This window comes from Lemur catta, chromosome 14 (genome assembly GCF_020740605.2).
Source record: "Lemur catta isolate mLemCat1 chromosome 14, mLemCat1.pri, whole genome shotgun sequence".
Taxonomy (NCBI): domain Eukaryota; kingdom Metazoa; phylum Chordata; class Mammalia; order Primates; family Lemuridae; genus Lemur; species Lemur catta.
The window spans coordinates 57,112,583-57,139,602 of record NC_059141.1 but is presented as its reverse complement, the minus strand read 5'-3'; the positions used below and the strand labels follow the sequence as shown (position 1 = coordinate 57,139,602).

The window sequence follows — 27,020 nt, the reverse complement described above, 5'->3', positions numbered from 1 at the left end:
GCATTATAACAGCAGAGTTGAATAGTTGTGAGACTGGGTGGTCCATCAAGCCAATACCTGTTCTGTGTAGGTGCTGTCCATTATGAGAGCTACTAGCTATGGGTGGTTTTGAGGACTTGAATTGTAGCTAGTGTGAGAAACTTATTTTTAATTTTATTTCATTTTAATTCATCTAAATTTAAATAGCTACATGTGGCTAGTGGCTACCATATTGGACAGCACAATTCTATTAGTAGACACACCACCTTAGCCAATTCTTATACTTGACTTTCCTCTTACTGATGTATTCCTGGTCCCTGTTTAACTAATTATGCAGACTATTGTTATAAAATTCATTAGGAATACTACTGTTGCTGATTACCTTATATGTGCAATGCATACATATCCCATTAGTCTCTCCAGCTTTCCAGCATTTTGCCATCTGAATCCTATTATAGACATTCTATTTTAAGATTAGGGGAGACGCAGTTCCTCTGCTTTATATAAAGGAAGCCAATAAATTACTGGGAAAGTAAGAAAAATTATTTAGCCAGGAATAAAAATCTAGTAAAATCATTGATGTCAAAAATTGCCATTGATGGGCCGGGCGCGGTGGCTCACGCCTGTAATCCTAGCACTCTGGGAGGCCGAGGCGGGTGGATCGCTTGAGGTCAGGAGTTCGAGACCAGCCTCGGCAAGAGCGAGACCCCGTCTCTACTAAAAATAGAAAGAAATTATCTGGCCAACTAAAAAATATATATAGAAAAAATTAGCCAGGCATGGTGGCGCATGCCTGTAGTCCCAGCTACTCGAGAGGCTGAGGCAGTAGGATCGCTTAAGCCCAGGAGTTTGAGGTTGCTGTGAGCTAAGCTGATGCCACGGCACTCACTCTAGCCCGGGCAACACAGCGAGACTCTGTCTCAAAAAAAAAAAAAAAAATTGCCATTGATGATGGAGCATTCTATAAATTGGCCTATATATAGTTATGTTTATCTCTCAGCTATTTGTCTCTGTATGTATACATTTCCATGTTTTACTGAGTATGTGTGTAACTTGTGCGTGTAAGCTATTAAATATTGTGTGTATGTTTTTAAATATAACCTATACCCCCAGCCCACTCCAGGGCATAATTTTATGATTTGTAAATACACAGGACTTGTGGGTGGGAGAAGATTAACATGTTCTGGGAATTGACAGAAGGCCCTGTACTGAGCACAGTGGAGGGAGAGTGCTGTGAGCTGATCATGGAGAGGTCTGCAGTATTCATTTCTGAAAGGGGAGTAGTGGTGAGAGAGATGGGTGATATATGTATACACATGAATCTCTAGCTCTCTTTTTATTTTTAATTATTTTCTCTTGGTGTTTATTTCTGTTAATAAATACTCATTCAGTAATGAATTCCTATACTAAATATTCAGCATAAGAAAGCAAAAGTTAGGCCGAGGCAGGAGGATTGCTTGAGCCCAGGAGTTTGAGGCCAGCCTGGGCAACATAGCAAGACCCTGTCTCTAAAAAACAAATAAACAATGAAGATTATTAAAATTGAATGTATGGATCACTAAAACACTTCATTTAGCAGCATTTTCTTTTTCTGTCATTATTGTATGCATGTGTGTTTTTTTTTCTCTTTTTAATAGTTCATCTCATCAGTATGGCTAAGTTTAAAGTCAAGTTCACATTGTGTCTTGAACCACTTATTTAATATTTATAATGAATACATACATTCTTATTTGTTTGGCTCCACCTTTCATTCCCTTGAGAGTAACCTGCAAGTGACAGCCTAGCTGATCTCAGCTGATTTAGAGGGAGGAATTACTAAAATAGTTGTTTTAGTTCTGCTTCCAACCTGAAAGATTCAGTATCAAATAGAACTGAATGCAAAGTGTCTGTCATTGGAGGCTGCTAGACTCTAATGCAAGAGCCCAGTTCTATTTCCATAAGCTCCCTACTGCCGTGCAGCAGCCTTCCCTGTCTGGCCGCACGATCTGGACTCAGACTAATGACCTTCCGGTACAAGCCTCCAGATAACATACGGTCCCCATGCTCTCACAGTTCCCTTACTTAAGCAATAAAAGGCCAAAGCAAGATACTGAGTAACCCCTTTTCCACAGAGGCACAAATAAAGGACTTTTTTTCTTTTTTTTTTTTTAGCTAGTCAGAAGTTTTGAATCAGGTTTAAAAGAAAAATCATAATTGTCTGTGTTTTAATGTTTGAAAACAGTCTCAGCCTTCCCTGAAGAGACTCCCCATTTTGTACCTTTCTTACAAGTTATGACCATATTCTACCTTGTGCCATTCTTATTTGTCATTCACTAGGACCAAAATTGTGACACAGCTGTCTTTGTATACCCTGCAGTTACCTGGGGTTCTGTGCATAATAGTTTATTGGTAAATGTGTTAATTGTATGACTGAAAGTTATTTTCTAGAGAAACACATTAGCTGCAATGACTGTGATAAGAAAGCGTAGCAACTTTCTTGTTGAAAGTTATAATCAAACAATTAGCTTTTCAGAAATGATTTATTTACAATTCCATATTTGAATACAGGGCAGAATCTAGACAGCATGCTCCATGGCACCGGGATGAAATCAGACTCCGACCAGAAAAAGTCAGAAAATGGAGTAACCTTAGCACCAGAGGATACCTTACCTTTTTTAAAGTGCTATTGTTCAGGACACTGCCCAGATGATGCTATTAATAACACATGCATGTAAGTATTTTATGCAGTCCTTCTTAAGAGTTAGAAGAATAAAATTGCATTTAGTGCTATTTTAAGAATTAAGATTATCTGAGTTTTTTTTCCCTCGTGGCATGTTCCCAAAGAGCCAAAAAGCTTCTTATTTTGTATATAGGAATAATATTACCATTAAATGATCAATAGTTACTTTATTAGAGTTATATTACAGCTTTTTAAAGAAGATAAAAGGAATCTAATTTTATCTAACATTTTGAGTTTATTTTCTGATCTTTTTATCATAAAATTATTTATGGTTGTTGTGGAAAACTTAAAGATTACTAAGAAGAAACCAAAATTTACCCACAACTTCCTACTTTTTTTTTTTTTTTTTCTTGAGACAGAGTCTCACTCTGTTGCCCGGGCTAGAGTGCCATGGCGTCAGCCTAGCTCACAGCAACCTCAAACTCCTGGGCTCAAGTGATCCTCCCGCCTTGGCCTCACAGAGTGCTAGGATTACAGGCTTCCTACTTCTTAATTGGTTGAAATATTTTATGCATATATGAAAATGATGTGATAATTTTGTGTTATTTTCTTACCTGTAAACTCTCCAATCCAAATCTGATTTATATAATTATCTTAATTTTCTTACTAAATTTTATGTTAATTACTCAAAATGTTTACATATGATCATATAATTCTGTTCCATATTATTTGGGGACATTGAGGAATTGACTTACTAGACAAAAAAACAAAATTCCCTGAACAACTCTATCTCATCAGTCAATTAATTGTCTCTTAATAAAGTAACAATGGGTGTCATGTTTTGTACTTTTATAATAATTATATGTTCTTTGAATGGGACAGATATAAAGCATAAAACTTGACAAGTAAAATCTTGAGATTGTGTGATAGTTCATGTGTGTTAGGCTAGCCTGGGCAACATAGTGAGACCCTGTCTCTACAAAAAAAAAAGATAATGAACAGCTCTGCAAAATTCTTTCAAGTAGAAGCAATACATTCACTGATATTAACAATAAATAGCACAGAAAAAGCTTTTAGAAGTGTCTTCCATACCTATTAAAGTCGAAAGGAACGTATCCTAAATTTTCACAGGATACTAACACTAAAATGATAAAATTTCATTAAATACAAATATATTTATGTAAATACTAAAAACTCAACATTCAGAAGTTCTCCCTGTTTTCCTACCACATTTGGTAAAAAGTGCCTTTCAGAATCTTGGTACTTTTCTTCCCAAATATACTACTTTTTTTTGTCTTTGAGTCTGTTTGTATGGTTCACAGAAAAGTTTGTTTTTACCTATTATGTTCAGTCTGTGAATACTGAAAATATTACGGGTAAAAAGGGACAAAGTTATTTTTAAGTATTTTTCAAAACATTAAGATTATTTACTTACAGAATTTTACAAATCAGCTATGGTCACATGACTGATTTGCAAAGAAAAGTCACATATCTTACTTGGAGCACTTGTTTAAGGGAAATCCTTTTCCACTTGACATAGAGTTCTCATTGGCCTTTTTAATCTTAGTTCAGGCATAGCTTTCATTGGCCTTAAACGCTATATGGCTTTGCCAATAAATTACATGTGAGTGCACTTCTAATTCAAAAAACAAGATACTAAAGGCAATCAGTACCTGTTTACATTCAAACTCAAATTTCATTCGTACTCTCTGATGTGAAACTATGTTGTTTGTTTTTTTCTCTTTTAGAACTAATGGACATTGCTTTGCCATCATTGAAGAAGATGACCAGGGAGAAACCACATTAGCTTCAGGGTGTATGAAATATGAAGGATCTGATTTTCAGTGCAAGGTAAGATCTAATTTGAGACCCATGAGGTAAAGAAGGGAGAGGCCCTATGGAGAACACTGATTTCTCCAAGGAGAAATGTGCTCGATCTACACGTTGCTGTATGTTCATGTAAGCAAATGTGTAAGAGGAAGCTTAGTTCTTACTTCAAGTAATATGACTGTGGTAATTGAAATTCCACATTATTTTGCTTTTTTAATTTTTATTTTATATTATTTTATTTTATTTTTCTGAGACAGTCTGGCTCTGTTGCCCAGGCTAGAGTGCCGTGGCGTCAGCCTAGCTCACAGCAATCTCAAACTCCTGGGCTCAAGCCATCCTCCTGCCTCAACCTCCCAAGTAGCTGGGACTACAGGCGTGCACCACCATGCCCAGCTAATTTTTTCTATTGTAGTTTCCTTGGCTAATTTCTTTCTATTTTTAGTAGAGATGGGGTCTCAGTCTTGCTGAAGCTGGTCTCAAACTCTTGACCTCAATCGATCATCCTGCCTCAGCCTCCCTGAGTGCTAAGATTACAGGCGTGAGCTACCATGCCCAGCCCAGATTATTTTCCTTTAAAAAATGTTTTAAGTCATCCTAAGTTGTTATTAGTGTAACAAATAATATTGTCACACTTATTTGTAGATTATAAAATTTACTGAAATGACTTTAAGATGATGGGCAATGACCTTTGTATCACTGTGAGGCAACCTAGAAATGTTAATTCTTTGTAAGGAGATGTCAGTGGAGCTAGTTTGAGAGCAGTGGCAAAGGAATCAGAGGATCAGTAATGGTTTATCAACATCCTGATGGCTCTGGGTTACAAACCTGATCTCTTCAAAATTCTGTATAGTAATTTTACTCCAGGAGATCCTTCCAATGTTTTTGAAAAATAGCTCCAGATAGAATTGTTTGTACACAATTCAAGTCTCAGCTATGTTAGAAAATTATTAATATTATTCAGAAATTCTCATAATTGATAGAAACCTGAAAGGTTATACGTCTCAACCTCTCTGCAAATAATTGCATATCTGTCTTCTCTTTGGACTATAGAGAGCAGATCTAACCCCTTTTCCAAAGTTAGCTTCATCCTATCTTCCTCCCCACAACCTCTAGTCTTTGCCCAATGAAAATAGTATTTCACAGTGACCTCAGCTGCTCCTTACAGGGCCAGCATTAGAGCTGTTCACTCTCCAGCTTCTCAGTGTAATGTGCAGAATTGAGTGTGGTCTGACCAGGGAAAAAGCAGAGAGTAAGTAACCCTTTCCTTTTTCCTCATGGTAGATGTTTGGCAATCACACCATATTCTTGAGACACTGAACTTTCTGTCAGCTAAAATCCTGTCTTTCACTCATGCTGCTGCTGAGCCATATCTCCTCCACTCTTTACTGGTGCTGTTGCTTTCTTGACACAGAGAAGTATGTGGCATTGGAAGGAATTTTGCTCTACACTTGTCACATACTTGTCTATTTTAAATTTCATCATATAAGAATTAGTCCTAGGCCGAGCACAGTGGCTGATGCCTGTAATCCTAGCACTCTGGGAGGCCGAGGCGGGAAGATCGCTTGAGGTCAGGAGTTCGAGACCAGCCTCAGCGAGAGTGAGACCCTATCTCTACTAAAAATAGAAAAAAATTAGCTGGCCAACTAAAAATAGAAATCAGCGGGGCATGGTGGTGCACTCTCGTAGTTCTAGCTACTTAGGAGGCTGAGGCAGGAGGATGGCTTGAGCCCAGGAGTTTGAGGTTGCTATGAACTAGGCTGGTGCCACGGCACTCTAGCCCTGGCAACAGAGTGAGACTTTGTCTCAAAAAAAAAAAAAAAAAAAACAAACTTAGGCCAGGCGCGGTGGCTCACACCTGTAATCCTAGCACTCTGGGAGGCCGAGGCGGGAGGATCACTCGAGGTCAGGAGTTCGAGACCAGCCTGAGCAAGAGCGAGACCCCATGTCTACTAAAAATAGAAAGAAATGATTTGGACAGCTAAAATATATATATAGAAAAAAATTAGCCAGGCATAGTGGCACATGCCTGTAGTCCCAGCTACTCAGGAGGCTGAGGCAGAAGGATTGCTTAAGCCCAGGAGTTTGAGGTTGCTATGAGCTAGGCTGACACCACGGCACTCTAGCCCAGGCAACAGAGCAAGACTGTCTCCAAAAAAAAGAAAAAAATTTAGTGCTTTGCTCTAATTTATGAGGATTTAAAGGATGCTGATTTAATTGTTTCTTCCAGTTTTATGCCACTTGCATATTGGTCAACCGCACATATTGTATATTTTTTAATCACTTAAAAAAATTAAAGAGATATGGTTATGGCACTGAGCCCAGCAGTAGTAACCAGTATCCTGCAGGCCCCTAAAATAGGCCTGTGATAAGCTGAATTCACCAGGATGAATTAGCTGTTAAGCTTGACAATCTGGATTCTAATCCATATGCTACCTCTTAATAGCTGTGAAACTTTGGGCAAGGAGCTTTACTCTCTGAAGTTGTTTTCTCATCCACAAAGGAACTATTGAAAAGATCAAATGATATAACATGTATGTAAATAACTTAGCACAGTTGGCACATAGTAAGAACTTAACACGTTACCCTTTACCGTGTAGTTATCTGACTGAGCAGTCTTGAAACTGAGTTACCCATATCCCTGGGTACACACAGACTGTCACACAAAGGGAACATGGGCACATAGGTAATTTTAAGGGAATCAGTTTACAGATCCTAAACTTCCTTAGGTCCTTTTGCTTAATATTGATCTGCCTGAAAATAGCGCTTCTTGCGCAGTTTCTCTTTTCCCTCCTCCCTTTTCACAATCATCCCTCTCCCAGTTTACATATGGAAGGCCTGGGGTGCAAAACCTCAAGTTTCCAAACGGTATTGTAATTTGAAATAAAAGTATCAGCGTAGGGTATGTGAGGATATCAAATACGTCTGTATGTCAGGTGTTTGTCAGTTTTTTGCTTTCAACCAAATTACTAGATCATTGAAAATAATTTTTGATGATAGGATCATTATGGCATTTTTAACAGATGCTTTGGAAAGACTTTAAAGAATTATGGGACAATGACTTCTTCCATTATTATCTTTTTTTTGTGGACAAAATGTCTAAGTTCTAACCAACAAAAGAAAAAATAAGAATAAAATTAATGCTGAATCTTCTTACTGTAACAGTAATATTTATCCATAAATTTATGCACTAATTTTTTAAAAGTCCCATCCATCTCATTAAGAAATGCCTTTTCCAATAAAATTTTTTTATATTAGTATTTTAATAAAGATTGTAATACATATCAATTTTCTACTACTAATAATTATGATAAAATAGAATAAATTTTTTGAGACTTAGATATGCAGTCACAGGAAATAAAAGAATTTATATGTACTTATTTTTGATGTGGACAATTATGGTAAAATTTATTACATTAGGGCATAATTATTGTTGGAGATGTTGAAAGGAAATAAGAGTTCAAGGAGAAATAAGAATATAAAATTCCTAATTTTTAATGAAAGCATTTGTTCATTTATTTTTTTTAATGATGGTAATGGATATCAAATTGCAATGCTTCTTAGAGTCTACTCAATAGATTAAAGAATGATGTAACAGTTCTATTTTAAACTGTCATTATGTACAGAAAGCCAGAAATTATTAAAACATTGTTTGCAGCTATTTAAATTTAGAGTGAAAATTTTTAGCTGTCAGCCTAAAAATATGTGAAGGATACATTGTTTTTCAGAATTTGTTCAGGGGTTACACAAGGAAAAAATTTCGATCAACACTTTATATAACTTTCTGTGTATCTTGGTAAACATCACTGCCTTTAACATAACACGTAGCCAGAACAGCTCTTTAGTTTTACCCTGAGCCTTTCCCCAGTGCTGTCACATCCCGCCAGGTGGGGATCAAATCGTCACCATGCCTCACATTTCCCCCAGTCTCCCAGTCTCTGTTGGTGAACCTAGTTGATTCTGTTTCTTCCTGTAGGATGAGTTATTTTTCAGAAACTTCAATGCTGTTCCTTGTAATTTGGCTTCAGTTCCTTCCTCATATACCATCTCTGGCCCAAACACACTAAATAAGTTTATTTAAGTCAGAATCTCTTACTTCATAAATGCCAAGTGAATCTTTTTCCCACAAAGATTTTTATTCCCCACATAAATCTGGAGATACAAATTGACTTAGGTGGAAGAGAAGGGTGGGAAGTGCAGGAAAGGAAAGGTTGTATCACCCAAATCCATAATCTAGACAGATCTGACTTTTGCCTACCCAGGTATATAGTTAGCCTATGTCAGAAAGATGTCAGTTGAGTCTGATACTGCTTACTCTTGGTGAAACCACACTGGGTCTTTAGGGGCTTAAGAATTTTTTTGACTTACTCTGGAATCTCATCTGAGATTCAAGTCAGGCTCACCAGAGAAAGAAGAATTTATTTATTGAATACTTGCTATTAGTATACTAAGTATTTGGTATATGCTACCTCATTTCTTCCCAATTACTTTATAAGGCAGGTGTTTTTATCCTGTATTTTTCAGCAGAGGAAACTAAAGCCCAGAGAAAAGTTAGTTGCTCAAGGTCACAAAGTAACTGGCAAAGCTAGGATTTAAACTGTGTGGTTCCAAAGCCCTGGCTTTTTCCATAGTACTATGCTGCCTTCAATCTGTTGGCAAAGTGTATTTTCTTTTCCTTTTAAAGAAAAGTAATAGGACATTTAGCTATGTAGTCTCCAACACTGCTTGTTTCTAAAATTTTTAAATCACACTTTTCAGCCATCTCACAGCAATCTCATCTTCCCAGGATTTAATTCACCTATATTAGAAGATATGAACTCGTATAAAATACAGAAACATTGTAAAATCTCTTCAAACATTTGGGATATCAGTTCCCACTTTACTGGTGTTTGATCTGCCTTCTTCATTCCTATAGACATCACCGATAGAGAAGACAGAAACAAAACAGGAGTTGAAGAATTGTACTTTTTTGTCCTTCATTACCCACTATTATGTCAGCAATACATCCAGTGCTTGGTGGACTTTCTCCCCAGGCTGCCAAAGAAACCCTTTCTTGGTTTTTCTTTACACTTTCTCTTCTGCAAGGCTAAGCTCATTTTGGCCTTCCTGGAACTATTCTTGGATGCTTGGTACTTCTTTTATTCATCTTTAGTTATCTACTCTTAATTCCATCCTTCATTTATGTTTTCTCTAGATCTGGGATTATTTCAGTCTCCAGTGTAATCCCTAGCACATCTTGCTTTTCTCTTTTTTCTAATTATGATCATTTAGAAATAAATATTGTTAAAAAGTAAAAAAATTGGCCAGGCATGGTGGCTGACACCTGTAATCCCAGCACTCTGGGAGTCCAAGGCAGAAGGATCACTTGAGGCCAGGAGTTTGAGACCAGCCTGAACAAGAGCAAGATCCTATCTCTACAAAAAAATAGAAAAATTAGCCAGGCTTGGTGGCCCACACCTGTAGTCCCAGCTACTCAGGAGGTTGAGACAGGAGGATTGCTTGAGCCCAGGAGTTTGAGGTTGTAGTGAGCTATGATGATGCCACTGCACTCTAGCTGGGGATACAGAGCAAGATTGTCTCAAAAAAAAAAAAAGTTTAAAAATTCAGTTTAAATGTAAAACTTGTTCCTTTGGAGATTTCCAGATGTTCTTGTCCATCTTCCCTAACAGAATTTCAAGTCATGGACTCGGGTTCACCTTTTAAAAGTAAAACCTGATTATACCGAGGCTTTTCCTTTGTGGCCATCTGATATTTAAGAATGATGTTGTTAACTGCTGCTTATATTCTTACTACTTTTAGAGTGACAAACAGTTTCTTTCTATTAGTATTTTGGTCCAGAATGGCAATTCTCCCGGGCATTGCTGAAATGTCAGCATTCAACTTGTCAGATATTGTACTGTAAATCAAATAAAACGTCACACATAATTGTTAATATCTGTTCCTGTGACAACACCCTTTCTCTGCTTAGTTTCCTGATCTGTTAGGGATGCAGCTCCTGTCTGGTTGGTAGTCTGTAATAGTTTCTGTAGTTTGCACTTTCCTCACCATGTAGGCTTCAACTTGCTTCCACATCAGGCTCTTTAATTTTTTTTTTTTTAGAAGCTCTGAAGGAGGTAAAGGCTCTATAATTATGACATAGTTGATATATGGATTTATGATTTACAGTATCCTCTACCTACTCAACCACTTCTCTTAACCAGCCTTTTCTTTTCTTTTACTTTCTTTCTTTCTTTCTTTTTTTTGTAGAGAAAGGGTCTTACTGTGTTGCCCAGACTGGACTGCAGTGGCTGTTCATAGACACGGTCATGGCTTACTGCAGCCTCGAACTCCTGGCCTCAAATGATCCTTCAGCCTCAGCCTTCTGAGTAGCTACTGAACCCAGCTCTCAGCCAGCATTGTTTTTGGACTAGGACAATCCCCACTTTTTAGGCTAATCTTAAATCTCATCCAAGTCTTAGTATCACTGTGAGATCATCTTTACATACTAGTTTATGATTATAATAAAATTTATTACCCACATTTTTTAGGAAAAGATCTCATAACCTTTGAAGTAATTACTTTTTCACTACAAACACTAAATTTGTTAAGATATGCTGAAGTTTGGAATGAAAAACGCTTTTAAACTTTGGTTTATCTGTAATTAAACGAGTTATAATGTAGTGTTCTAACACACCATCCACATAGATAATTTCTCCTTTAAAAAAGAACACTTTACAGTTTTCACAACACTATGTCAGCACAAATTTTAATTTTTCAACAATCTTTTACATATAAAATTTGCAGGTTGTTTTCACTCAGTGAATTAGTAGAAATTGTATTTTATGAATACTAAAAAAGTTCATTATAAATTTAATATATCGAACCATTTCTAATTTTAACATTACTTTTCTTCTAGGATTCACCAAAAGCCCAGCTACGCCGGACAATAGAATGTTGTCGGACAAATTTGTGTAACCAGTATTTGCAACCTACACTGCCCCCTGTTGTTATAGGTAGGTTAGCTAAGAAAAGTCTGAGCATGATACTCAGTAGAATATTTTCTCTGCTTTTAACAGTAACCAAGCTACGTAGAATTTAACACTACAAATTATTTTCCATATTTAATAAGATACGACAGAAAGATAATATGTTTACTTCCATTGTTAGGTCCATTTGATGGCAGCATTCGATGGCTGGTTTTGCTCATTTCTATGGCTGTCTGCATAATTGCTATGATCATCTTCTCCAGCTGCTTTTGTTACAAGTAAGATATTTATTTTGATCCAAAACATTTTGTTGAATGCTATATATCAACAGTTTTTAAAGCCAGTTGTACAAGTCATTAACTTAGTATTCTCTGATTATATATCTTACTAGGTTATAGTTATCTTAAGGGAAAAGAAGACCTTACTACCAGTTAGTTAATTGGACACAATTTTATACTTCTTGTATGTTCATGAATGCTTGTGATTTTCTTATTAATGGAATTTTTATGTGTGAATTTTTAAACGTGTCCCAAGAAACCAGCTATGTTATAGGTTTTTTTTATATATTTTTCTTTTTTTAGTTGTCCAGCTAATTTCTTTCTACTTTTAGTAGAGACAGGGTCTCACTCTTGTTCAGGCTAGTCTTGAACTCCTGAGCTCAAACTATCCACCCGCCTCGGCCTCCCGGAATGCTAAGATTACAGGCATGAGCCACCACACCTGGCCTATATTATAGTTTTTTAGTACTTTTAGGCTTCTGAATTATTTGTATTTAGTCATGATTTCAGAAGACAATTGCCAAAAAATAAAAAGTAATAAGAGGAGGCAGCCCCTAATGTATATGAACTTCAATAATGAAACATTATCATACTGGCAGAATATAGGGATATCAGTGAAACAGGTTAGTAAACCCATAAATATACCCAAGTACATAAAGAAATTTAGTATATGATAAAGGTAACATTTCAGATCACTGAGGAAAAGATGGATTATTCAATAAATGGATTTGGGACTAGACAGCTATATGGGAAAAAATAAATTGGGTCAATTCACTACACTGAAATAAATTTTAGTCAGATTGGAACTATATATATATATATATGTGATTAAAGTACTAGAATGAACCATGGGAGAATTTTTAAAAATAATCTCAGACTTTGAAAGAACTTTCTGAGTCTGACATGATACTTAGAAGCAAACTCTGCCACCCCCCCACCGCCAAATTACACTAAAATAAAAAAAGATTAATCGTATCAACTGCATAAAAATAAAACTTTATTATGGGGCAGAAACCACCACAAGCTGTCAGAAGTCAGACTACAATTGGAAAACACTGGCAGTTCATATTACGAAGGGATGATTTCTCAAATATAAAATTTCTGTGAATCAAAGAGGAAACAAGTCTAAGCAATTCAATGGGAAAATAGGACAAAAAAGATGAACACATGATTTATATAAAAATAAATACATATAGCTCTTAAAATAAAAATAAAAGAATACTCAAGAATATTTATAATATGAAAAGTATAAATTAAAATCACACTGAAGGCAGGCGTGGTGGCTCATGCCTGTAATCCTAGCACTCTGGGAGGCAGAGTTGGAAGGATCACTTGAGGTCAGGAGTTTGAGGTTTCAGGGAGCTGTGATGATGCCATTGCACTCTAGCCAGGGTAACAGAGTGGGACCCTGTCTCAAAAAAAAAAATCACACTGACTTATTGTTTATTACTCCTAACTGGCAAAGATTCAAATGTTTGACAAAAGGTCTTTTCAATAAAGATAGCAGACTGAGCATGCTTTTAGCAGCCCACTAAAACAGCAACAGAGTTTTGAACTCCTTTGTCTAACTAGGACAAGGAGAACAGGAGATAAAGTAACAGTAAAAAATTCTTGGAACCCATGGAGCAGATGGATGACTAGTAAGTGACTTTGTAGACCTAAAATGTCTGAATCCTAGGCTAAAAATTGAGAAAGCCAAGAAACAACCAGTTTATACTATAGAATTCCCTCAAGAAACTTAGGAATTGGCAGTTGTTTTTATCTCTGGAAGTAAAGTTGAGGGTGACAATAAAACCCAGAGGATTGCTTGAAAGTGTATTTTCAGAAAGTCAGACGCTGATTTATCCAATACTGTGATAACAAATCAGTCTAAAACTTAGTGGCTTACAATAGCAATTGTTGTCTCACTGTTTTTGTGGATGAGGAATTCAGGAGTTGCTTGACTGGGTTGCTCAGGGTCTTCCATGAGTTTCCAGTCAGATGGCGGCTGACGCTACACTCACCTGAGGACTTGACTACACTCACCTGAGGGCTTGACTGGAGCCGGCAGATCACCTTACAAGGCGACTCACTTGACCAAGTCAGTAGCTCTCAGTGTGAGCGTCTGCAAAGTGCTTGTGTGCTCACAGCATGCCACCTGCCCTCCCCTAGAGAGTGAGTGATCCCAGAGACCACAGTGGAGTGGAAGCTGCAATGCTGTTTATAATCTAGGCTCGGAAGTTACTTCTGCCATATTCTATTTGTCACACAGATCAGCTCTGATGTGTTATGGGAGGGAACTAGCCAGGGGCATGAACCACCAGGAGGTGAGGATCGTTGTGGGCCATTTGGGATGTTGGCTACCACAGATGCTGAGATTGTCACTCCATCTTATCTACTACTATGAATAATCGTGTGACTTCCCTACCTCCTCCCTAACAGAAGGCTTGGAAGTATATGCTTTGGAGAGAACAAAAACACAGTTTCTCAACTGTGGTATCCCATTGTTGAGTGTGAGGCATTATAATGAAAACAGGGAGGTATGGTGAACATTTACATACTGATTGGTGAGCCCCTCAGCCTTCCCAGAACCCTATCAGCCAGGCCTGTACCCTCTAGAGCAGCGGTCCCCAATCTTTTTGGCACCAGAGACCAATTTCATGGAAGACACTTTTTCCATGAACCCAAGGGTCGGGTGGTGGTGGGAGGATGGTTTCAGGATGATTCAAGCGCATTACATTTATTGTGCAGTCAAACCTCTCTGCTAATGATAATCTGTATTTGCAGCCGTTTCCCAGAGCTAGCATCGCTGCCTCAGCTCCACCTCACATCATCAGGCATTAGATTCTCATAAGGAGCACACAACCTAGATCCCTCGCACACCTTACAGTAGGGTTTGCGCTCCTATGAGAATCTAATGCCGCAGCTGATCTTGCAGAAGGCGGAGGTCAGGCAGTGATGTGAGCGATGGGGAGTGGCTGTAAATATGTATGAAGCTTCTTCTGATACTCACCTCTTGCTGTGCAGCCCGGACAACATCCAGTGCTAGACAACAGAAAGGATGATTATTAAGGAAATCTGTCCAGCCCAAGAGAAAAATTTTACCTAAAAATACTGCCTAGGGCTCTGGTAAATGGCCCCCAGGCAGAATATCTTACAAATGAAACCTATAATCGATACGCCCCACTCACATCCTAACAGCTGCCGGTCAGGACATCCAGCGATGAGAGACACTGATCTCAGAGAAACGGAAACAAGCGAGGTGAGCCTTGTGATTACCCACCTTACTGCCTGAAGAGAGCGTTTGGCTTCAGGACACAGGGCGAACCCCGGTATAACAGACTAACAGTACCTTTTAAGATTGATTGAAAAGACCACTCAGCTCAGAATCAAGCTATGGACACTCAAGTGAGTGACCTAGGACACCTCAGGAAATACACAGCCGTCAGGAACTGGCCATTTAGGTTTCTTTCATAGCTTTAAACTAAATATTACAGGGGCCTCATGACTGCCCTGTTTGTTTAGCTTTTGAACTTTATGTGCTCGTTTTAGATGCTTGAAGATCCATTATTGATCAGATACACAAGATTAGTAATTTCAGGTATTCATTCACATTTAACTGGACTTTAATAAGTCACAAGTTGCTATCCACAGCAAACCAGAAAAGGGTAAGATTAAAGTTAAAGAGAGGTCTGTCTTTCAACATATTAAGGTATATCTTTTTTGTATCTTACTAATATTTTGTTTCACTTTTTTCTGATGACATTTTTCCTCCAATTTAGATTAGTCTACAAATTTATTATTTATTTTTTCTCAGCACAGTGAATTTTAATATCTCCCCTTTGGGGGAGGAGAGGTCACTTTTGAAGACACCTCAGTGGTTGTCTGTGGGCCTGGCGTGGTGGCTCACGCCTGTAATCCTGGCACTCTGGGAGGCCGAGGCGGGCGGATTGTTTGAGTTAAGGAGTTCGAGACCAGCCTGAGCAAGAGTGAGACCCCGTCTCTACTAAAAATAGAAAGAAATTATATGGACAGCTAAAATATATATAGAAAAATTAGCCGGGCATGGTGACACATGCCTGTAGTCCCAGCTACTCGGGAGGCTGAGGCAGAAGGATTGCTTGAGCCCAGGAGTTTGAGGTTGCTGTGAGCTAGGCTGATGCCACAGCACTCTAGCCCAGGCAACAGAGTGAGACTCTGCCCCCACCCAAAAAAAAAGGTTGTCTGTGGCACTTTGGTACAGAAAGGATTTGGTCCAATCTTATGCTGGCTAGGATACAGAAAGGCAGGTAAAGTTGGTGGCTCAAACCCCTCTGGGCTGGGGTGGGGCAGGTGAACATGGAAGTGATTTGGGAGAGACAGGTATGGGTGTGGGCTTGAGTTCTTATTGATCAGAGTAGTTGGTCCTAGTTAGACACTTGGGTGGCCAAGGGCAGCCTGAACCCTCAGGCTGGGTACACGCTGCTTTGATGGCCCCCGTTTGCCCAGTTCACCAGCTCACTGCTCTGGAACCACACCTGGGTCTCTCTCTGCTCCCCGCTCTGTGGAGTTGCCAATGTGGATGCTGAAGTGTCCTTGGCCTCCACCAAGTTGATGTGAGACGTGAACCACATTGTACCCTTCCCAGGCCATGGCTGCCACAGGCCTGGAGCTCAGGTAGCTGATGAGGGCTGGTTAGAAGGGCTTCCGCCACGGGTGCTGGTAATGCTCAGCAAGGATGTTCTCTGGTGCCTGCACCATGTTCATCTCTACCAGCTTGAAGCCACACCTCTCAAAGTGCTAGATCACATCCCAGCCAGCCACTCCTGACCCTGTCTGACTTCACTGTGACCAGGGTCTGCTCCCAGGTCCAAGAGGGCCCTCCCAAGCTGGGCTCAGGAGCAGGCCCAGCAGTGCAGTGCAGCTGCTGGGAGATGCTATCCAAATGCAAAGCTGCAGGCCACTGGCTACAAATTTATTCTTGAATCTGATTTACATTCATGACAACATGACCCTCAAAATCAGTACCTTTTCTACAACCTCCTCTCCAACCATTACCTCCCTTCATTCTGGATGAGGTATCGTTTCTGTAACCATTCTGCCAGTTCCTTGTACTTTCCATTGGCATCCTATTTTATAACTCCTTTAACACTTAAAATTGGTTAGATCCTATGATCTACCCCCATAACATTTCCTACTTTTACCTTGCATTTTTGACATTTGCAAGTATTCATTTACTTATTCATAATTATTTGCCTAAAGTCTGCCTTTATCACTGAACAGGAATTTCACAGGTAGCAGAGATTACTTGTCCATTAATATCGATGATCAGCTGGCTGGCTATTTAAATTGCCACTTTTCTGTTGAATTATTAAGGGTGAGCATGGTGAATCGGTGTGTCCCTGGTGGTTGGCATGCAGTAAAGACTCAGTAAATTTTGTTGATGCTAACTATCCACCCCTTGGCCCAGAAATGCCTGCCTTGGGAAGCAGTATCACAGATTAATTTATCAGATAAAAAGCCCATTTATGGCTTTATAGTGTGCCCGTTATCTTCACTATCCTTAAGGGATTCCTGTTCCCACAGTAGTTAAATATTAAAAATGAATGATTTTAAAATTACAGCAATTGTAGCAAAAAAATTGCAAGTAATGTGTCATTTAACAAGAAAGAAAAAACATTTATTGTATACCTAAAAAAAGGCTGCTAATCAGTTTTTAAAGTAATTAACAATAAGAAAAAAGGACATATTTATATATGTGTTTATTTTCATCATTTTCAGCACTCTTCAGTTAACTTATTTAATTCTAGGTATTAGTTCCATGTTTTCATCTGTTATATTCCTTCAGCCTGAAGAACTTCCTTTAACATTTCTTCTTTCTGTGGAGCTCTGTTGGCCATAAGTTCTGTAAGCTTTTGTCTGAAAAATCTTTTGCCTTCATTTTCCAAGGTATTTTCACTAGATATAGAATTCCAGATTGGCTTGGTGTTTTCCTGTTTTGTTTTCTTTTAAAGCAGTCACTTTATTATCTTCCAGCTTGCATAGCTCCTCACATAATTATCTTTGATGTACTGTATGTAGTTTTTTTTCATGGCTTTCTGTAAGATTTTCCCTTTGTGGTTTTAAACAAATTGATTATAATATGTTTAGGGGTATGTGTGTTTCCTTTTTGGTATTTACTTTGGGTTTCACTGAGCTTGTTGAATTTGTGGTTTGATATCGTTCATTATTTTTGCAGAGTTATTGTCCACTATCTCTTTAAACATTTTCTCTGTCCCTTATCTGTCTCTTTTCTTTTTGAGACTCCAATTATACATACTTTAGATTATTTGAAGCTCTTGAATTCTTTATTCGATTTTTCTCACCCTTTTTTCTCATTGTGTTTTAGTTCAGGTAATTTCTATCTACCTAGTTTTGGATTCACTGATTTTTTTTTTTCTTCAACTGTCTCCAGTGTGCTGGTGAGCCCATCAAAAGAATTTTTTATCTCTAATATCATGTTTTACATTTCTAGCATTCCTGTTTGGCTCCACTTCTCTCCTAAAACTCTCCATCTTTTTATCCATGTTGCCTGTCTTCACTAGATGCTTTGCCATTTTAATCACGGTTATTTTAAAGCCCCTGTCTGATAGCTCCAACGTATGGGTCGTCTCTGAGACTGGTTCTGTTGATCACCTTCCCTCTCGACAGTGGGTGGTTTTTCCCAGCTTTTTGCCGTGTCTCATAACTTCAAATGTTGTCCATCACATTTAGAGTAACAGAGATCGAGATAAAACATACATATGCCTAGAAATGGGCACACCTCTTCTTCTCTTAGGCTGTTCGTGGGGGTGGGGGTTTGAATTGGTTCAGGTTCTGTTTATTGTTTGGGCCTGGGCCTTCAGTGCCTCACAGGGGTCAGATTCCTTTGGTGGTGCATGGGCTGCTGTTTCATTGTGCTTGGGGTGGGCATTTAGGTGCAGAGGGGCGAGATTTTCTCTGTTCCTGCTTCCCCCCTCAGCTTTTGGCTCTCTCAGCATGCTTGCACCACTGTGGGGGTCCCTCTCTATGTTCTTGCCCCTCCTGCTGTCACATATCACTCATGTGGGGGACAGGTAGAAAGCGGGGGAGGGATCTGTTGTCCTTTGGTAGGCTTGTGTGTTGCCAGACCTTAAGGATGAGGGCTTCTCAGGGTTCCTGCACCTCCTCCCTGGGCAGCCAGATCTTGCCTCGCTTCTTTCTTTGGTCTTGGGCAGTGGTTTCTTGCCCTCCCCTGAGGTGGCTGGCCCTGCTCTAGGATCCTGTGTCCACAAGAGTTCCATTCTTCTCCACAAGGAGAGAGGGTATTTGCGTCTACTCTCCCTCAGCATCAACGGACCTTTACCTGGTTGGGGCTGGGAGCGTTTCCTACACATCCACCAGTGGCAGAGGGATTTGCTTCTCCTCTTCCCCAGAAGTAATGGCGCTTTGCCTATGCTGGGAGCGGGGTGTGGGGGTGAGAGAGTATGCAGGAAAGAAAAAATAATCATGGGATACAGTGAGGCCCACATGTGGATAAGTTTACAGTCTTAATAATGCAAACGCTGAGTGTTGATCTAAACAGATAAACATTCAAAAATTAAGTACTTTGTTAAAATAAATTTGATAAAATTAAGTACTAAGTTCTGTAAAAATAAAATACAAAGTTTGATGAAATTAAAAACTAAGTGGTATGGATAAAGGCATATGGAAAATGGGCTCACTCAAGTGATGGTAGAAGGATTGCAACTGGTACAACCTTTACAGACGCCAGTAGAGCATTCTGGCAAAATTTCAAATTCTGTTCTAACTTATAGTAGTTTGTACTACAGATATGCCAGGAAATTTTTTCATTTCAGACTTGTAAGTAATAAGACTAGAAGCAGTCTAAATATAACAGGGGGGGGATGGTTTAACAGCCATACAATGGAGTGCTATCTAGCCATTAAAGAAAACAGTGGCTCTTTGTGTACAGCTGTGGAATGATACCCTAAATATATCACTAAATATAAAAGCAAGATGTAAAACAGTACATATGGTATATTACCACTTCTGGAAGAAGGGAAAAAAAGAAAAGAGAGGGAGATGAATATCAAGATACATGGATTTTTTTGTTTTTTGTTTTTTGAGACAGAGTCTTGCTCTGTTGCCCGGGCTAGAGTGCCGTGGCGTCAGCCTAGCTCACAGCAACCTCAAACTCCTGGGCTCAAGAGATCCTCCTGCCTCAGCCTCCCAAGAAGCTGGGACTACAGGCATGTGCCACCATGCCCAGCTAATTTTTTTATATATTTATATATTTTTAGTTGTCCGGTTGATTTCTTTCTATTTTTTTAGTAGAGATGGGATCTCGCTCTTGCTCAGGCTGGTCTCGAACTCCTGAGCTCAAACAATCTGCCCACCTCGGCCTCCCAGACAGCTAGGATTATAGGCATGAGCCACCACGCTGGGCCACATTTTTATTTGAATATACATACATGGTCTTCAGAAGATAACCTGAGAAACTATAAATACCTCCATTTCTAAGGAACTAGGGAAATACTCACTTCCAGGGAAGTGAACTTGCTGGCTTAAGGATAGGGCTGTATACCCTTTTTTCACTGTATACCCGTTTGTGAATTTTAAACCAGTCAAGTTGATTACTCATATAAAGTTTTAAAAATAAAAATAAAATTATAAAAATGGTTGAGTAAATTGGGCTGTTTATATGGAAAATAAATCTAATTTGATTAGTTTTCTGATTTCTAATATATGTAATAAATTCCAAATGGATTAAAGGACTAAATGAGAAAATCAAAATTTTAAATTCTTGAGACGACGGTATTGATGACATAAGGGTTGGCAAGGTTATTTTAAGACACAAAAGCAGACCAGGGGCGTTGGCTCATGCCTGTAATTCTAGCACTCTGAGAGTCCGAGGCGGGAGGATCCCTTGAGGTCAAGAGTTCGATACCAGCCTGAGCAAGGGCAAAACCCTGTCTCTACCAAAAATAGAAAAACTTAGCCAGATGTAGTGGCACATGTCTGTAGTCCCAGCTACTCGAGAGGCTGAGGCAGGAGGATCACTTGAGCCTAGGAGTTTGAGGTTGCTCTGAGCTAGGCTGATGCCATGGCACTCTAGCCCAGGCAACAAAGAGAGACTCAAAAACAAAAACAAGGCTGGGGACGGTGGCTCATGCCTGTAATTCTAGCATTCTAGGAAGCCAAGACAGGAGGATCGCTCAAGGTCAGGAGTTCGAGACCAGCCTGAGCAAGAGCAAGACCCCCGTCTCTACTAAAAAAAAAAAAAAGAAAGAAAGAAATTAACCAGACAACTAAAAATATATAGAAAACATTAGCCCCGGGCATGGTGGTACATGCCTGTAATCCCAGCTACTTGGGAGGCTGAGGCAGAAGGATCGCTTGAGCCCAGGAGTTTGAAGTTGCTGTGAGCTAGGCTGACGTCACGGCACTCACTCTAGCCCGGGCAACAGAGTGAGACTCTGTCTCAAAAAAACAAAAACAAAAACAAAAAAGCATATATTGAAAAGGGAAAAGAGGCTGGCCGTGATGGCTCATGCCTCTAATCCCAGCACTTTGGGAAACCAAGGCGGAAGGATTGATTGAGGTCAGGAGTTCGAGACCAGCCTGAACACCATACGAAGACCCTATTTCTACAAAAATTTTTTTAAAAAATTAGCTGGGCATAGTGGCACACACCTGTAGTCCCAACTACTTGGGAGGCTGAGGTGGGAGGATCACTTAAGCCTAGGAGTTTGAGGCCACAGTGAGCTGTGGTCACATCACTACACTCCAGCCTGGGCAATAAAGTGAAACTGTCTCAATTAAAAAAAAAGGAAAAAGAATGATTAATTTTCCTATATTAAAATTAAAACCTGACATAAAACACCATAAATAGAATACCATGACAATCACAGATTGAGGGACGATTGTTGTAACATGTAATTATCAAAGATTCAGTGTCCAGATTATATAAAGAACTCCTATGAATCAATAAAGAAAAAAGATTAAACACCTTAATTGAATAACATGCAAGAGACATGAATGGGCAGCTCACAGAAAAACTGTGAACCACGGGGAAAAAGAAATTCAGCCTCACTAAGGGAAAGCAAATTAAAATAAGGCAGTGTTTCATACCCATCAAAATTGGCAAAAGTCTAAAAATATGACAGTTCATAGCTTGTATTATTAGACTGTAAGGAACTGGATATTGTGATACTATGCTTTGGGTGGGAGTATAAGTTATTCCACTTTGGAGAGAAGTTTGGTGATATCTATAAAATTGAAGTTATGTATACCTTCAAGAAATTTTCATATATCTGCACGAGGGCATAGGCACAAAAATGTTTATTGCAGTACCATTTATATTAACATATACAAATTTTTGGAAATAACTGAACTATGGCCGTCAGGGTAAGTTGTGACAAATTTATAACAGGAACACTGGGCACCATTTAAGTCATTTCCTTAAAAGAATCGTAGTAACAAGCATTATGGGTTTTAGCACCGGGCCTCGGGTTTGGATCCCAGCCTCACCACTTGACAGCTGTCTGACTCAGGGCAAGTGATGAACCTCTTGGCCGTGATTTCCTCATTTGTAAAATAGAAAAACAGTTCTTACTTCTTAGGGGTTTTATAAAAATGAATTGAGTCATAGAACAATGTCTGACATACTCAACATCAGTAAAAATGAGCTATCAACATGGATAAATTTGTGAAACATAAGGAGGGGTTTTTAAAAGCAAGATATAAAATATTAATACAACATTTGCCATTTATGTAAATTTTTCTATAGAGAAATGACATTGTTCATGAATATATACATGTATAATAAAAGTGTAAATACATAGGAAGGATATAAAAACCCTCAGGATAGTGATTTTCTTTTAGGTGAAAAATAGGGAAATGGAATTATCAGAGAAATGGCTAGAGCTTCAAATATTTCTAATGGTTATTTATTTAAAATTTATCTAAAATAAACATACCGTAATGTTAATATTAATTAAATTAAAATGATCTATACATAGGGGCCAGTTAATCTCTACCTTCCTATGTGTTCAGAATATTTCATAATTTGAAATTTTAAATAGGCCTTCAAAAACATCAGAATGAATTAAGAGAACGTGTTTGGTTTCTTTTCCATAAATTCCTTTTCCCTTTGTTTAAAATGGAAATATGTTTATTCATCTTAATATGAAAATACATGGTTATAAATTCAAATGAAAAATATATATACGTGAAGTAGCAAGTAAATATTCCTATGCTATATATCCTTTCTTATCTTTTTAGACGTATGTAAAAATATATTATCTTTAATTTTTTATAGCTAAGATGATGCTTTACATCCTGATTTTGGTCTGTTTTTTTCACTTGCCAATACATCATAGATATCTTTCCATTTTAACATGATATAGAGAAGTCTACCTCATAAAGTCTATTTCTAGATGTATTTTTACAGAGAATATATTATCCTACGATAAACTAAATTAGATATGATTCCTTCTGAAGGAAAGATGATGGTGTAGAAAACCTCAGTTTTTCTTAACTCAAAATTTTATAGTTTTAGAATTTTAACATAGATTGTTTTCTGCTTTTTTAAAAGACATTATTGCAAGAGCATCTCAAGCAGACGTCGTTATAATCGTGATTTGGAACAGGATGAAGCATTTATTCCAGTTGGAGAATCATTAAAAGACCTTATTGACCAGTCACAAAGTTCTGGGAGTGGATCTGGACTACCTTTATTGGTAAGTTAAAATTTCATGTACACATGAATGGGGTGTTGATACAGAGTGTGTCCTCAGATGATGATGGACAGCATATTTATCGCAGATTAGGGAGCAACACTAGACGCATTGTTTTCTCCTTATTTAGAAAGATGTATGCAGTTTTGAAAGATGGTATTAGTTAAAAATAAAATAGGTGAACCAGGAAACATAGAATAGGCAAGTAAGATAGAACCATAAACAAGGTTAGGAAAAAGTCCTATAGAGAGAGAGTCAGATCATGGAAGTCCTACATGTGTATAAGCTCAAGAGTTAGCTCACAAGTTTTGCTCTAAGTATTTTAACAGCCAACTTGAAGAGGAATCAGGTGTCAGTTTCCTTGCATTATAAGGTTAAACTGATTGGTTGAGGGATGGCTTAACTATTTCAGATTCTAAAATCAAAGAGAAGTTTCTCCCATAGATCTTCATAGAGAGGATACTTCTGTCAATGTAATGCTATATAACCAAAACATAAATTCAATAAAAATAATTTTAAAGGTGGTTGTAAATAATTCCAACAGATTTTATATATGGAAATATTCAGATTTAGAGGTTGAGAAGGACTCTATTTGACTGTATAACAGCACATAGGTTTTTAGTTGTTTAATGGCATTAGTTGCAATTAAATACATTGATCTCTAATTTTAAAATTTATCTTATTAAATAATTCTGTAATTTAATTGGAAAAGTTGAAAGTAAAACTGTCTTCATTTTCATATGTAGACAATGTGATTGTTAATATAGAAAATCCCAAGAATGGTACAATAAAGCTACTACAACTAATAAATGATCAGGTTGCAGAATACAGTCATTATACAAATATGACTGAATTTATAAACACTAGCAACAAAGAATTACAAATTGAAATTTAAAAAGCAGTATCATTTAAAATAACATAAAAACATGAAATATTTAGAAATAAGCTTAACAAAATTTGTGCAAGACCTATACAATGAAAATTAGGAAACATTGCTGAAAGAAATTAATGAAGACCTAAAAAAAGTGGAGGTATTTATGAATCAGAGGACTCAGTATTATTGACTTCTGTTTTCCTCAGATTGTTATGTAATTTTGTTTCAATCAAGTCAAAATTAGAGCAAACTTTCATAGAAATTGATGAGCCTGTTCTAACATTTATATTAAAATGCAGAGGACTAGAAAAGCCAAAACAACTTTGAAGCAGAAGAACAAAAAGGACTTATTACCTGATTCTGGACTTACTATAAAGCTACAATAATTAGCAGGGTATAGTACATACTATGGTATAAGGATAGACATATTTAAAACTAAATTTAAAAAAAAATTTTTTTTAAGTATATTTTAAATTTATTACCTTTTTTTTTATTTTAGTAGAAACGAGGTCTCACTATGATGCCCAGGCCAGTCTCGAACTCATGACCTCAAGCAGTCCTCCTGCCTCAGCCTCCCAGAGTGCCAGGATTACAGGCGTGAGCCACCACACCCGGCCAGGATAGACATGTTGATCAATGGAACAGAATATAGTCTAGAAAGGGGCACACCCATACATGGTTAACAAATTTTTTTTTTACAAAGTTGCCAAAGTAATTCAGTGGCAAAATGACCGTGTACTCAACAGATAGTGCAGTCTGGCATTCATTTGCCAAAAACTGGATCTCGACCTTACCTCACTCTATATATATATATAAAAAAAAATGGAGCATAGACCTAAATGTAAAAGTCAAAGTATAAAACCTCTACCAGAAGATGTTGGAAAAAAATTATTGTGGGCTGGGCGTGGTGGCTTACACCTGTAATCCTAGCACTCTGGGAGGCTGAGGAAGGCCGAGGCGGGCAGATCGTTTGAGCTCAGGAGTTAAAGACCAACCTGAGCAAGAGCGAGACCCCATCTCTACTAAAAAATAGAAAGAAATTAACTGGACAACTAAAAATATACAGAAAAAATTAGCTGGGCATGGTGGCGCATGCCTGTAGTCCCAGCTACTTGGGAGGCTGAGGCAGAAGAATTGCTCGAGCCCAGGAGTTTGAGGTTGCTGTGAGCTAGGCTGACTCCACAGCACTCTAGCCAGGGCAACAGAGTGAGACTCTGTCTCAAAAAAAAAAAAAAAAAAAAAATTATTGTGACTTTGGTTTGAGCAAAGACTTCTCAGTACACAAAAAGCATGAATCATTTTTTAAAATGATAAATTGAACTTTGTCAAGATGTAATGCCTCTGCTATTCCACAGACACTGTTAAGAAAATGAGGCTGGGCACCACTGTGTATTCCCAGCACTTTGGGAGGCTGAGGCAGGAGGACCACTTAGGCCTAATATCATCTTTCAGTTCTACAGAATATTTTAAAAAATTAGCTGAGTGTGGTGGCATGTGCTTGCAGTTCCAGCTACTCATGAAGCTGAGGTGGGAGGATCACCTGAGCCCAGGTGTTCGAGGTTGCAGCGAGCTGTGGTGGTGCCACTGTACTCCAGCCTGGGCAACAGAGCCAGACTCTGTCTCTAAAAAAGAAAGAAAGAAAACAAGGAGAGAAGTCACAGACTAGCAAGAAAAGATCTGATAAAGCGTTTGTGTGCAGAATATATAACAAACTTTTACAACTCAATAATAAGACATCCCAATTTTTTTAAATGGACAAAAGATTTGAACACTTTCCCAAGAAGATACAAGAATGGCAGATACGCTCATGGAAAGATGTCGTTCAGTATCTTCAGGGATATGCATGAAATGCAATGAAGTACTATGGTATATCCGCTAATATGGTTAAGACTGACAAGTGCCCATAGGATTTAGATCAGCTAGAAATCTCACACATTGCTGATTGCAATGCAAAATGATGGTACAACCAATTTGAAAAACAGTTTGACAGTTGCCTGGAAAGTTAAGCATATACTTTCTATACAATGAAGCAATCTTTCTGCTAATTACTTACCCAAGAAATATGAAAACTTGACCACACAAAGACCTAAATATGAATGTTCATAGCAGCTTTATTCATAATAGGCATAAATTAGAAACAACCAGAAAGTCCATTAATTGGTAAATAAATAAACGAATTGTGGTACATTCATACTACTGTATGGATGTAACTGGGATCCCCAAACCCCAGGTGAGGCCTGGTACTGGTCCTGGCCTATTAGGAACCAGGCATTCATGCCTGAGCTCCACCACTGCACCCCGCCTTCTGTGGAAACATTGTCTTCCGTGAAACTGATCCCTGGTACCAGAAAGGTTGGGGACCGCTATAGTACAATACTACTCAGCATTAAAAAGGACCAAACTACTATGTGCAGCAAAGTGGATAAATTTCAAAGGCATTTTATGCTAAGTGAGAGAAGCCAGACACAAAAGACTGCATGTTGTATGTTTCTGTTTTTAAGATACTCTAGAAAAGGTAACACTGTAGGTATAAAAAAACAGATCACTGATGCCAGGGACTTAGAAAGGGGATTAACCAAAAGTAGGAATTTTTTTAGGTGTTGGAAATGTTCTGTATCCTAATTATGGTGTGGGTGTTTACATGACTATAATTTGTCAAAACTTACTGCACTATTCTCAAAAAGGGTGAATTCTATTGTATGTAAATTATTGCACAAAATGGCCATTTTATAGATGCAATTC

At 38.1% G+C, this 27,020-nt stretch overlaps 1 protein-coding gene across 1 annotated transcript in view; it reads left to right on the top strand.

Annotated features, from left to right (window-relative positions):
- The window catches only part of BMPR1A (bone morphogenetic protein receptor type 1A), a 136,437-nt gene that overhangs the window by 98,429 nt on the left and 10,988 nt on the right, over positions 1–27,020 (top strand). Inside the window, exons 4-8 of the mRNA XM_045569039.1 lie at positions 2,527–2,689; positions 4,387–4,489; positions 11,361–11,457; positions 11,612–11,708; positions 23,263–23,407. Of these exons, the coding sequence (XP_045424995.1) occupies positions 2,527–2,689; positions 4,387–4,489; positions 11,361–11,457; positions 11,612–11,708; positions 23,263–23,407 (605 nt within the window). The remainder of the gene's footprint in view (positions 1–2,526; positions 2,690–4,386; positions 4,490–11,360; positions 11,458–11,611; positions 11,709–23,262; positions 23,408–27,020) is intronic.